Source organism: Ursus americanus, chromosome 2, assembly GCF_024610735.1.
Source record: "Ursus americanus isolate L20-20 chromosome 2, mUrsAme1.1.p, whole genome shotgun sequence".
Classification (NCBI taxonomy): Eukaryota; Metazoa; Chordata; class Mammalia; order Carnivora; family Ursidae; genus Ursus; species Ursus americanus.
This window is the reverse complement of record NC_142128.1, coordinates 51,737,689-51,752,332: the sequence shown is the minus strand read 5'-3', so window position 1 is coordinate 51,752,332 and position 14,644 is coordinate 51,737,689. Positions and strand designations below refer to the sequence as shown.

The window sequence follows — 14,644 nt, the reverse complement described above, 5'->3', positions numbered from 1 at the left end:
CTTACCATTGGGTTCCTCCTTGTTCAGTCTTTGTCCCCAAAGAGCCCTACATAATGGTTAAAAATTATGATTACATACAAAACCCAGTTAGGGGTAGAATACTTTGCCCTACTGACCTAATAACGGGTTTAAGATTAAATTTCATTTTCCCCTCTTTTTTTGATAATTGGGTTTCATCTTAAGGCTGAATAATTTTCCCATTTCTTTATATATGAACAAATACAGGATGATGCCAAATACCCCATTGATAAGTTCTTAGTAAATTGGCCTCACTTAAAAAACATGCCTTGAACACATTTGATAATAATTCCTAAAATAGACTGGTTCACGTGTGCCAAAGCTCTTATCCCAACAGTGGAATAAACCATTTGATCAGAACTGCAGACTGTACACACTTGATCGTGTCAGTAGAGAAACGTAACCGCCCACAGAAATCTTCATGGACTCTGACGAAGAAATACTTTAAAGAGACAGTGCTGCTTATCTACACTGTCCACCACATTTAACAGTGAACTTTTCCTCGTTTTAACTTTATTTGGAACTGAAGGAACAGGGAAATTATTAAATACTACTTTGAAATCTAAGTTGGTAATTTATCTCAGTTGGCGGTTGTCATTGGGGGGAAATTGCTGTGTTTTTACCATAAAATAATGTTGCATCTTTTATCCAAATATTTATTTTAGATTGTATCTGCTGTACAGTATTGCCATCAAAAGTGCATTGTTCACCGTGATCTTAAGGTAAGCCACTGATTTTATAACAAAGTCTTAATCACGAGCAGATGCTTTGTAGTATCAGAGCCATCTCTGTGGTTGCTTAATTGTGCCAGGCACTCCAAGGAAGGAGTTTTTACTCAATCCTCATAGCAACATCATGAAAAGCAATTATTTTCATTGAGAAAATGAAGAAAATAGGAATGAGAAGTTATCTAGCGTTAAAGGCTGGAGGATTTGATTCACCATTAATTAATAAGCTTGTTTTAATAGATAAATGTGGAACTTTGTCCTCAACTAAAAATGCCTGAGATCCCATTCAGGCAGAATCAAGGTCGGGCACAGGGCCAGGTCTGTCTGCTGCAGGTGCCCGTGTTCCTTCTCTACGCTAAAGCTCAAAGAGACGGGAAGTCTCTTACATGTTTTTGTGAACATGAAATGCATGTAGGGAGTATAAACTAGCATACTTCGGAGTAAGAAGTGGTAACAGGCAAGAAAGGTCTGTGGCAGTGAACCTGGGAGCACAGTGAACCTGGTATCTCTTGAAGGTACTCTTTCGTTTTCTCTGGGTGTATACCCAGAAGAAGGATTGCTGGATCGTGGAGCAGTTCTCCTTTTAGTTTTTCGAGGAACCTCTATCCTGTTTGCCATAATCGCTCTACCAATTTACATTCCCACCAGCTTTTCCAGGGTGCCCATTTGTTTTGCCGACGCCTGTCATCTTTTATAGTTTTGATGGTAGCCATCCTAACAGGTGGGAAGTGTTATCCCATTGTGGTTGTGATTTGCAGTTCCCTGGTGGTTAGTGACGTTGAGCACCTTTTCATATACCTATTGACCATGTGTATGTCTTCTTTGGGAAAATGTCTCTTTAGGGACTTTCACTCATTTTTTAATTGTGGTGTTTGTTTTGTTGTTGTTTGCTACTGAGTTGTATGAGTTTCTTATATATTTTGGATATTAATCCTTTATTAGATGTAGAGTTTACAAATATTTTTTCCCAATCTATAGATTACCTTCTTGTTGATGCTTTACTTGCTATGCAGAAGCTTTTTAGTTTAAATGAAGTCTCATTTATTTTTGCTTTGGCTGCCTGAACTTTTGGTGTCATATTCAAAAAGTTAATGATACTGCATTGAATACTGGGAAATTTGCCTAAGAGAGCGGATTTTTTTGTTTGAGTGTGCTCTCATCACACACATAAAAATGATAACTAAGTGAGAACGTGATCTGTTAATTAGCTTGGCTGTTGTAATCATTTCACTGTGTATATAAAATCATTGTGTTGTACACCTCAAGTATATATTCCATTTTTATTTAAAAATATTAATAAGAGTGCCTGGGTAACTCAGTTGAGCATCTGACTCTTGATTTTGGCTCAGGTCATGATCTTGGGGTTGCGAGATCCAGCCCTATGTGGGGCTCTCTGCTCAGCAGGGAGTCTGCTTGAGGATTCTCTTTTCCTCTTCCTCTGGCCCTCTGCCCCTCCCCCTACTTTCACACTCTCTCTCTCTCTCTCAAAAAATAAATAAATTTTAAAAAGAAAGAAATGGTATGGCCAAATAGGTATGCTTTTTTTTTTCTTTTATGAAAGTAGAAAGTCCCGGAACTAAAATATTTATCTTTTTTTCCTTTTTCTCTCCTCCTCCAAAGTTAACTTTCATTGTTCCTTACATAGGCGTCTATTTTTCTTTTTTACATTTCTCCCCATGACCTCTGTCAGTTACTAGCACTGGTTCATATTATACTTAAAAATACTGTGTTACGGGGTGGCTGGGTGGCTCAGTCAGCTAAGCGTCTGACTCTTGATCTCAGCTCTGGTCTTGATCTTAGGGTCGTGAGTTCAAGCCCCATTGGGCTCCACACTGGGCATGGAGCCTACTTTAAAAAAAAAAATTGTCTTAAGCAGTTGTCAGAAGTCTAAATCCTGTATTTTGGCTCCGTCTTTCTGAGCTTGCAGATTTTCTACTGCTCCAAAATTTTCTATTTCTTAGTTTCCTCCAATAACTGTCTTAAGGAGAAATCACTTCCACACAGAAAAAGTAGAGACTGTTCCTCTGGCTGTGTTTGACACCCAGCCTATTGTCTCATTTCTTATATGAACAGAAATCTGAGGAAAAAAAAAAAATCCTGTTCAACACCTTGAGTTTCCCTCCATTCTGAGGAACGGGGTTTCCCACGCACTCCTGGAGCAGTCGTCAGAGTCCCTCAAGCTCTGCTCTTGCGAGGCAGCCATCCAGACCTCTTGACAGAAACTAGGAAAGTCCAGCTTGCTCACACGTGGCCTCAGAAATTTACGAGGACCAGGCCTTTACATCAGAACATCAAAATAACCTGGTTTTGTCACCCAACCTGTAAATGTTAGGATTTAAGATAAATCTTCCAAATTTATGTGCTGTTACAAGATTAATGTCATAAACGACAACTCATTATTATCACATATTTTTGGGTGTTAGATGTACCTCCATTTTTCAAAACAGATATCCCAAGCCAGCATACCTTAAAATAGGAAAAGGAGGGTGACGGAGGGAAGCGCCGTATGGTGGGCAGAGTGCCTGGCTCTCCAGCAATAGGGAGAACTCTGGTTTTCATTGTAGCCAAATTTTACTCCTTTCTGTCACCCCATAAAACACATCTACAAAATAATATATAATTTCCTTAGTCCATCGGTAGTAAAAGAGTTTGAAACAAAACATGTACAAAACAGCAAAGCCTTTATTGAATTGCTTGTATTTACAAAAGGCACATTTAAAACTTTTTTTTTTTAATGGTTCTTGTTTAGGATTTTGGAAAAACAGCATCTGAAAATATATGAGTGGAAATCCCTGCTTTCTACCAAAATATACCTCTGGAAGAGAATCTAGTTGTAGGACAACAGAAGGAAACTGAAAACAAACGAGGTCTAGTGGAGGCTGTATTGTATTGTTTTAGTTTTACTGAGAGAACAGAACTTTGCTGAGGAAGCATTCTAGAAGAGAAGACAAAGGATTGGGTTCAGTAACCACAGAACCCCTGGCTGGCAGTTATGTTAAGTATACTCTTGAGCTGTGCGTTAACCAAGGATGCTCTGTTCAAGGAGAGCACTTCTGAGGAAACTTGTTGGTTTAAGCCCAAGAAGGGTTAGTGTTATGTCAACTTACGTTTTTTAAAATAGGTCATATTAAGGGGCGCCTGGGTAGCGCAGGCTCAGGGCGTGATCCCGGCGTTCCGGGATCGAGTCCCACATCAGGCTCCTCTGCTATGAGCCTGCTTCTTCCTCTCCCACACCCCCTGCTGTGTTTCCTCTCTCGCTGGCTGTCTCTCTCTCTGTCGAATAAATAAATAAAATCTTAAAAAAAAAAATAGGTCATATTAAGGTACAGAACCAGGATGTTTCTTACCATGAAGAAAACAAAAATAGGTTTAAATTAATGTGTGGAAGAAAAAGTGTTTTAAGTAACTTTCCTCAAATAGTTTAGATGCTCCTATAAAATAAGAGCTTCCCTTTACAGCGTTAAAATGTAGTCTTATATAAACATGCTTCTGAACAGTTAACGCATTGAAGCACCATGCTGGGCTTCTAAATGGGATATTATGCTTAAAAATGAGAAGCAAGAGGGGTACCTGGGTGGGTCAGTCGGTTAAGCCTCCAACTCTCGATTACGGCTCAGGTCATGATCTTAGGGTCGTGAGATCGAGCCCTCCGTGGGGTTCCGTGCTGGGCGTGGAGCCTGCTCCCTGTCTCCAACCCTCCGGGTCGCACACGCACGCTTGAAAAAAAAAAAAAAGAGAAGCAAGAAATGTATGTTGAGCTCTGAAATAGTTGTAATAAATATTGTATGTAGGCATTTACATTATCCTTTTTATTATTTTCCTCTTAGGCTGAAAACCTTCTCCTTGATGCTGATATGAATATTAAAATTGCTGACTTTGGTTTTAGTAATGAATTTACAGTTGGGAACAAATTGGACACATTTTGTGGAAGCCCGCCCTATGCTGCCCCGGAGCTTTTCCAAGGAAAGAAGTACGACGGGCCTGAAGTGGATGTGTGGAGCCTCGGCGTCATTCTGTATACACTCGTCAGTGGCTCCTTGCCTTTTGATGGCCAGAATTTGAAGGTATCCGTGAAGTTCAGTACTGGTGTTCTATATCCAAGCGTGATAATTTCAGTAGCCAGTTCTGAGTGCTTCCTTTGCCTTCTTAAGGAACTACGGGAGCGAGTCCTACGAGGAAAGTACCGTATCCCCTTCTATATGTCCACTGACTGTGAAAATCTTCTGAAGAAATTATTGGTGCTGAATCCAATAAAGAGAGGCAGCTTAGAAGTAAGTAACTTTTTGTACTCCAGATTTAAAGTTTAACAATTAAAATATTCTACGGACTGAAGAACATTTTAAATCATTTTTTCCCTGGTTGTTTTTTTGGTTCGGTTTGGTTTGGTTTGGTTTGTTTGGAAAGTTGGCAAGTCATATTATTTGTTTAGAGCCAGGGAAGGTGACATGGTTCTTTCACTACTCAAAAGTTGTCACAGTCAGTTTCCTCAAAGACAGTTATTCCTTCTTTGTCCTGCAATGAAGTATTAAAACAACATAAAGACAGGAACAAGATTGGATTTTTGTTGGAGAAGGAGGAAAACCTGGCCTCTGTCAGAAATTGCTTGCTGCAATATAGGAACCTTGCATGTAGCAGTATAGATATTTCAAAGATTAAAAAAAAGACAGTGAAAGTTCTAATCCAGTGAGTATTTCATGACAGTATCTGAAATTAGAAGCTGATTAAAAAATTTTAAAGAAACCTCTCAATATCAGTACAAAAAATTTACGATTTAAGTAGAACATACTGGAAACAGGAATTTCATTTCTTAACACACTATTCTGTTGCCTACCTGCGTTCCACATGTGAGATTCTTTTTTTTTAATTTTTTAATTTTTATCTTTTTGTAATAATTTTTTGTTATGTTAGTCACCATAGGATGTACACTAGTACATCCCTAGTTTTTGATGTAAAGTTCCATGATTCATTACTTGCTTATAACACCCAGTGCACCATGCAATATGTGCCCTCCTTAATACCCATCACCAGCCTATTTATAATAGATATTATTATGCTATTGTAAATGTACCAAGTACATTATAGCCAAATAACATCAGAGGTTCACATAACCAAAATGTCTAACCTTTTTTCCTTCTGACACTGTACTTATTTTCTAAGTATTTCACCCATCTGTTTCTAAGAATATTTTAACCAATACTAAGGTATTTTCAGAGATCCAGCATTCACTAGTACTTTTTTGGTCTTCATTTATTTGCCTTAATAGATACGGTAGAAAATTCAGAGAATTAACCCCATTTAAAATGTACTTTTTAGTGTAGCAATGGGACTTTCTGGCACAGATTCCATGCTGGGTAGGAGACAGCCTTATAGTGAGCCATCCCTGTGGACAGAGCTCTCAGGTTCATTTGGGCTTTGTATTTATTTCCACAAATATTTTCCATTAAAAGATATAATATGTTTTGGTGGAAGTTAAGGGATAGTGACTTCTGTTGGGAAATTATTTTAAATGCTTTATTTATATCAGTGAATCACGTATGTTTTTACTGACTTAAGTTTAAATGCAATTAGTTTCTTCCCATAATTTTTGAGGGTTTTTTTTCCCCCTTTGGATGTAAAAGGATATGTTAGTAATGTTTTCATAGAGAGGCCTTGAAATAGAAAAGCCTCTTTTCATGTTACTGCTTTTCTAAGCTTATTTTTTACCATTATTCATCAGAAGTTATGTGAAACAGTGAAAAAGTTTAAATTGTTGACTCTCGTATCAGTTCTAAAATTTTATAGCAACAGGGCACCTGGCTGGCTCAGTTCGAGGAGTGCAACTCTTGATCATGGGGTCATGAGTTCAAGCCCAGATTTTACTTAATGTTTAAAAAAAAAAAAAGACTCTTTTAAAAAATAAATAAAATTTTATGGCAACATAAGTCTTTCTTTCTTAATCCTGCTTTATGACCCACTTTTGTCACAGCAACCTAGTTTACCTGAATGTCACTTAATAAAATGTCCATAGTTGAGGCATCAGCTCAGCTAATGAGAAGAACAAAAAGAACATACAAAAATTACTATGATGTTACAAATCTCTTAGTGTGTCTAAGTATGTACTTAGTCACTTAAAGATGATTAATTTACAGTAGCCACGTATTTAAGTCTTTCATCCTTAGCATTAAAATGCAAAGGATCAAAGTATTAGAATTCTGGGTTGATTTTAAAAGCCAAATTATTATATTGAAACATTTGATCATCAGAATCTCAACTTGATGTTTTTGAGTATAGTCTGGAACCTTCTGTTCCAGCTTATCAAAACTAAGTTTTCCAGCCACAGAACTGTGAGTCTACTTTGGAAATATTATCATAATATTGCAGATATCATCGTACAAAGGTTGGTCAGCTTCACAGTTCCCAGAAATAACTTTCCAGAGAAACCTGACACCGTTTAAAAAAAAAAAAAAAAGGAAAGAAAGATTTCTTACACCAAACCTTGAGAAACTCCCCTTGAAATAGCAATGATGTCAAAAGTTATTTTAGTCTTCTGTTTTTCATACCAACTTCAGTAGCAGCTGTACAGCAAAAAAAAAAAAAAAATCCATAATCTCTAAAAAATAGCTATTTTCAAAACACCACTCTTGAGCGTATAAACATAAATTTTTGTACAGTAGTGATGTTTCATGTCACGTTGCATTCTTTTAGTTCTTTTAACTTAAAAGTTTTGGGTTATGTACTTTCTACTCTATCATAAACATGAACTCGTTCCTTGCCAGTAGCAATGTCGTTCTCTTCGGGTCGTGTATTGTCCCCTGCTTGTTGCCCATTTGAGTTGTTTCCCTTGTTTTTACTAAAAATAATGTGATACGCTTTTTTTCCCCTTTGGGATATATGCTTAGATATATTCTCCAGAGTGTAATTAGTGCATCAAAGAGTATAAACAGTCTGATGGGTCTTCTATATTCATTGCTAAAAATTGTGTGAAGGTATTTGAAGGTATCTGTTCTCTACACTTGATTCAGTATTTGATATAATAATTTCTAGCATTTAATGCCTCTATGGTAGTTATATAGTTTGTCGTAATTGCTTTAATTTGTACTTATTTCATCAGAGATAATGCCTACTATTTTTAATGACTAGGTTGACTGTGCTTCTTTACCTTATGTAAGCTGTGTCTCTGAACTGCTTGTCTAATGGAGTCTGATTCATCAGCCTTACAGATCTGTATCAGCTTTGTACATCTTAATATGAAATATTTCCTCTATTCTTATATTTTTAAAAAATGGAACTTTATTTTTTTTCGGTGTTAACTTGAGGATCAAGAGTTACTGATGAGAGCAAACACTTTCTTCACTATATAGTTTAATACTGAAATTCAATTTAAAGAATCCTATGAGGCTGTTTATTATCTTACTATATACTTCTGATTTAACTCAGATATCCTCCTCTTGCTTCTCAAACAGGACTACATATATTAAAGTCTTTCTTAAAGCCTTCTGTGTTAAGTACCTTATTTTTCCCCCATGAAAATAAAATGAATAAAATTAGTTTAACATTCTACTTGCTTGACCTATTGTCTCTAGAACTGAACAGTTGCGTAAATTTTTTCAGGTAGTATATGTGAATGCTGGCAGAGCTTGCTCATTGCACTAATAATGGGAGGAATATTATCACATGAGTTTAAAAGGATTTGTGTTTTATGTTATACACTATATTTTTTCCTGTGTTTTGAAACATTGGTGTATCTAGATATTTTTATTAGAAAAAAACTGATAATTTGTTTCTGCTATCCCCTCTATGTATGTCTTCTTTAATTTTTCCAGTCCTTAACCAGAGTGCACTGTTATCTTTCAAAATAATGCAAAATTTGAGCCTAAGGCAAAGCTCCTCCTTTTTGCCCTTTCGCTGTCATCTGTGTTCCTCCTCAAAAAAGTATTTATTTTTGCTTTAACACCTTTTCAGCTGCCGCTAAGATGATCTTAAAAATCTTGCTTATGTCTGTCCAATACAAGAGGCAATAAAGCAAATAATAATAATAATTATCTTTTTTTAATGGCAGGATTTCTTTTTTTTTTTTTTTAAGATTTTATTTAATTTATTTGACAGAGAGAGAGACAGCCAGCGAGAGGGAACACAAGCAGGGGGAGTGGGAGAGGAAGAAGCAGGCTCCCAGCGGAGGAGCCTGACATGGGGCTCGATCCCATAATACCAGGATCACACCCTGAGCTGACGGCAGACGCCCAACGACTGAGCCACCCAGGCGCCCCTAATGCAGGATTTCTGAGTACAGATTCAGAAGCATATGGTGAACTTTTACAGAGGTTGAAACCATTTAAGAAAAATTATTTCCATCTGGCTATCCTAAAGTCCAAAGTATAGAGTGTATATTTCCATTGTTAATTTATTTCTTTATAATTCATCTGAATCAGTTGTTTCGATAGAATTTCTTGGCAAGTAGTCATCTATGTTCATTGGCAGTGATGGCTACAGTAAATTCTCTTGTTCGGTTTGGAATCTTGTTTGACCTCTTGTTTCTCGTTTTGAGATATCTCAGGGACGCCTGGCTGGCTCAGTCAGTGGAGCATGTGACTCTTGATCTTGGGGCTGTGAGTTCGAGCCCCATGTTGGGCCTAGAGATTAATTAAAAAAAGAAGAGAGAGAGAGATCTCAAATGAAATCTAAAATGGGTTGGTTTATTCAGCTGGTCTAGTGCAGTTTGATGGCCTGGTGATTTGTACCCTGCCTGAAACCACACAGCGAGGGTTACGTGAATACTCCCCCATCACGCAGCACCTCCATTTCTGGGGGCATTTCTGCCTTGGCCTCAATGCAAACTCTAGTTCCCATGGAAGAATTTTGTATGGGCATGAGCTTCACACAACTAAGGCTTCTTCCACATAGGTCTCCTCTCGCATACGTCCATATTTTGTTGCTCTCCCTACCTTACTCTTGAGAAAGACCTTCGCATTTAGAATTAATAGAGTTCATGTCCCTACACGTTCCTTTAAGCAGATTTCCTTCCCCACCTTTGCCTTCCGTTCCTTTTACCAAAGGAAATTTTTCCTCAGATTATTTTTATCTTGCTTTGAAATCCAACTATTTTTGTGAGACACACTCTTCTAAATGGACTCCTGGCAGTCCCCAGTGACTACAGCCAGAAGAGAGGACAGCAAAACGGTGTCCCTTCTGTCCTCACTGCCCTGCTGTCTTTCCTTACCGCTGGGGTTTTCCCACTTTGCCTGGATGAGCCTCGGACCTAACTCTGTGTGAGGATGAGCGGAGTCAGTGCTCCTGCTGCGTTTCCTCAGATTGTTCTTCTCACAGAGCGATTTCTAAAATGTTGCGTATCATCCTTGTTAATAAAATAGAGCACTTCTCCATCACCTGTCAGATCACATTTAAATTCATCATCTGAAGATACATAGTCTCCCATTCTTTCATTGCACATTACCTCGGTTCTGCGTCAGAGAGCTTCTTCACCATGTCCTCCTTACCTCCCTCTGCCTTGCCTCTCCCACCAGTCCAGATGCTGCTGGTATTCCCACAGTCACTTCAGATTCTCCCTCTTTATGAGTCCTTCCCTGAAAACTCCAGCCCACACTGCAAGTTGCCCTTTTGGCCTTTAGTAATATGCACTGCTAATAGTACAGTTTTGAATAGGTAGTTCTGTTGTGTGTTCAGATTTTTTCAGGTTTCATGAGTAAATCTTATTTCCCAAAATAAAAGACAAATTGCCTGAGGGTTTGGTCCACATACATATTTTTCCTGGATGTGGACAAATACATAATGGTTATGAAATGAACACCAAATAACCACAGTTTAGTTGAGAAACATCAGAAATTTGGATTATCTTCATGTTGCTTTTAATTGCTTATCGTCCAGCTGTCAAATCTCTTATTGCTTATTTATAAGCAATATTTCTTACTTAATTCATGGATACCCTAATTCATTCTACCAGGCACCTGAGGTAAAATCCTTAGAACCCTCTTGGATTCCAGCCTTTCCGTCTTCCATTTCCTCATGCCCAGCGCAGCCCACTGTTGTCTCCCGGACATTCTAGCGGTTTCCTCAGCCGTCTTCATTGCTAAGCTCCTCTCAACGTTTCACTGTACCCAGGGCTTCTGTGGTAGCCTTACTGTAAAATACTGCCCAGTTCAAAAGCAACAATAAGCATGTGTGCTGGGAAGGATAGCACAAAGCACACTCTTTATCCTCAAGGACTCTAACTTTAGTGAGGGAGATACATACGTGCCATCTTAGTATCTCCTTCAGAAAAGCTCCCTCTTCTGTACCATCCCACTTCCTCTCTGTTGACACCTTTATATCTCAGCCTTTGTATATATTTCTTCCATTTTAGACAAAGGCACCCTTCAACCCCGCAGTCCTCATCTAGTATCCCTTCTTGTCTTTGGCTCAGGTCATGATCTCGGGATCTTGCAATTGAGCCCCATATCAGGCTCTCTGCTCAGTGGGGAGTCTGTTTCTCCCTCTGCCCCTCCCCTTGCTTGGGCTCTCCCTCTCTCTCTGTCTCAGATAAATAAATAAAAAATCTTTTTTTAAAAGATTTTATTTATTTATTTGACAGAGAGAGAAACAGCCAGTGAGAGAGGGAACATAAGCAGGGGGAGTGGGAGAGGAAGAAGCAGGCTCCCAGCGGAGCAGGGAGCCCAATGCAGGGCAGGGAGCCCAGTGTGGGACTCGATCCCAGGACCCCGGGATCACGCCCTGGGCCGAAGGCAGACGCTTAACGACTGAGCCACCCAGGCACCCCCCATGCCACGGCCCCTCTTCTACTCATTCTGCATCTGTTCGGTGTTCCTGGAAAGTCCCACCCGCTCCCCAGCTCCGTCATCACGTGTCGGCCATTCCTGAATCTCCATCCGCAGCCCAGATTGCCCTTGAGCTGCTCTGGAGTTTCCAGAGTGTGTCTGTTTGGATAACCCATAGTACCTCAAACTCAGCTGCTCCAAAACTCAGCTGCGTGCTTCCCCATCCAGCCTCCTTCTCTTTCCAAGTTTGCTTTCTCAGTAAATGGTGTCAACCCCCTACTCAGCTGTCTACACTAGGAACCTGGGCACCGTCTTCACTTTCTCTGAATTGTCTCACCTCTTCATACCTTCTCCTATCCAATCACAAAGTTTTGTTGACTTTTACCAGCCAAATATTGAAAATATCTGTTTTCCCATTGCCACTGCCTTGTTTCATTCAGACTGGCATCATCTCTCCTAGATTCTCACTAAAGCCTCTGCACTGATTTCTGGGCGTCCTGTCGTGAGCCCCTCCCACCCACTCTGCACGCTGGCCGGAGAGACTTCAGAATCATACTCCCCAAAGATGCCCCTCACGTGATTGAAAGAAACCCTCCCGGTCCGGTCCCTATTAATTTTCTCCCCTCATCTTGCCTCATCACCCGTCTCACACCAGACACTCCGGTCATACGGAACTTGCCACTGTTGTTTGCCGGTGGGCCTCTTCATACCCGCCATGCGGTCTGCCTGGGTCGCTCACGCTCTCCCTTCCAGTTCCTCATTGCATGATGAACTCTGACTCTTCCAGAATCTAACTTCCACTTACCGAAGATTTGACTGTTTATAAATCTCACTCTATTAGTTATTATTTTCAGACTCTTAACATTGTCATCTTAAACTTGAGAACATCACCGAGGACTTAATTTGAGTTCATTTGAAAAACCAGAAGTATTTATGTCTAGCTTAGGTTTGTTTTCTTTGCCCGGCCTCATTCATCATCATATCAAAAAACATGCAAAGAATTCCCATTAAAAAGTAATGTGTTGATGCAAGGACAGTTAGCCTTCTTTGTACTGGGGTGTGTGTGCGCATGGTATGTGTGTGTGCATGTGTATGCGTGTGCATGTGTGCACATATGAGTGAGCGCATGTGTGTGCGTGTGCACATGCACATGTGTGTAGAGAGAGGCGGAGTCGGTTCTGTTTGTCTTAAACATGTTTAAAGGCTTTCATTTTTAAGCCTCAGCTGAGCTGCCACCTCCGTGCACCTCCCTGAGCGCAGGCCGGCTGTGGAAGTGAGTCACTGCAGGTGTCGGGGAGTAGATGGCTGGAGTCGAGCTTGCTAAGTACTGGCGGGATTGCATGTGGTGTGGAGCTGTCCTGACGTAATCCGTTGTGTTCTTTGAGGGTTTTCACGTAGTCCCCTTCCAACCTAGGAAATTCTACCAACAGCAGAATTTTACTTCTGCAGATACTGGGGCCCAAATGCTGTCTAGGCTTCTGCCAGATATCTTATTCGAGAAGGGGGAGATGAGGAACAGGAAGGACCTTAATATTTTGGGAAATCATGTAGCTGGTGTTTGCAGCTCTGCTTTTTCCTTTTTATTTTTTTCCTGACGTGCACCCTCCCCAACACTTTTCCTTCATTGATGAATAATCACTAAAGACGATGGGACAGCACTAGTGTTTTTCAAGTTTATAATGGGTCTACTTTTATGTCAATGAGTTGGATAAGGTACTTAAATTTCTGATGTGAATATATACCCTATTTTTTTATCCATTCATCTGCCAATGGACACTTAGATTGCTTGTGTGTCTTAGGTATGGTAAATGATGCTGCAGTGAACATGGGGGTACAGATATCTCTTCAAAATAGTGATTTTTGTTTCCTTTGGGTATATGCATAGAAGTGAAAAAAAGAAAGAAATCCTGCCGGTTGAGACCACATGGATGGACCTTGAAGACATTATGCTAAGTGAAATAAGTCAGAGAAAGACAAAAACTGTAAAACAAAACTCTAAAACAAAACAAAACAAATTTAGAGAAATGAGAAAAGACTGGGGGTTGCCGGAGATGAGGGTTGGTGGGTGGGTGAAATGAGGAAAAGTGGTCTGAAGGTACAAATTTCCAGTTATAAGATGAGTCAGTTACAGGGATGTAATGTACAACATAGTGACTATGGTTAATTATACTGTATTATATATTTAAAAGTTGCTAAGAGAGTAGATCTTAGAAGTTCTCATCATGAGGAAAAAAATTTGTAACTATGTGAGGTGATGGATGTTGTTAACTTACTATGGTGATCGTTTCATAATATTTATATATGTTTATACATCAAATCATTACGTTGTATACCTTAGACTAATACAAAGTTAATATGTCAGTTACATCTCAATAAAATAGGGGGAAAAGAAAGAAGAAAGTCAGTGGTGATCTGTTAAGAGTGACATGTCTGCATAATTTTAAGCATATATGAACTATCTACAAATTTGCATTGAAATATGTATCATGTGACGAAAACCTTTGGAAAATTCCTCCCATATCCAGAACAGCAGTATTCTTACAGATCGCAGTTCTTCGAGGCCTGCTCTGGCGTTCTGTCTTCTAGTGAATTATTTTAGCTAAGTATTATTAAATGAGGGGAAGGTAGTGGGCAAACAGCCTCAAAAGGATCTCTATGTGGAATTTTATTTTTCTGATTGGTAGAATACTGGCAAATAAAGGTTAGAGATGGAGAATATACCTTGTAGGACCTAGAAAAAGAATATTAATATATCAATACCTAGAATGTTCCTGAATGAAAACCTAGAATTCAATAGTAATAAAATGTTAAAAATTTTTCTAAATTAATGCAGAATCATTTCCCCAGAATTATTCCCCACCAGTTGCCTTTTTCTGCGTGTAGTAAAGCAACGCATCAGCGTATACTCCTTACAGTTTTAAGAGTACGTTACAGTCTTGTGACCTCTGTGTACGTTGTTGGACAGCAGATCTCTGGAACTTGTTCCCTTGCATGAGAGAGACTACCGTAGAACAGCTCCCTGTTGCTTCCTCTCCCAGCCCCTGGCAAACACCATTCTACTGCCCATTTCTAGGAGTTTGATCACTTTAGTAGATACCCTCATATAATGATTATCTGTCTTTTTGTGGCTGCCTTATTTCACTGAGAAAT

At 39.3% G+C, this 14,644-nt stretch overlaps 1 protein-coding gene across 2 annotated transcripts in view; it reads left to right on the top strand.

Moving 5' to 3' along the window:
- The window catches only part of MARK1 (microtubule affinity regulating kinase 1), a 114,985-nt gene that overhangs the window by 73,274 nt on the left and 27,067 nt on the right, over positions 1-14,644 (top strand). For both annotated transcript variants that reach the window (XM_045809639.2, XM_045809638.2), the window contains exons 7-9: positions 684-740; positions 4,574-4,810; positions 4,898-5,017. In XM_045809639.2, coding sequence (XP_045665595.1) covers positions 684-740; positions 4,574-4,810; positions 4,898-5,017 — 414 coding nt within the window. The remainder of the gene's footprint in view (positions 1-683; positions 741-4,573; positions 4,811-4,897; positions 5,018-14,644) is intronic.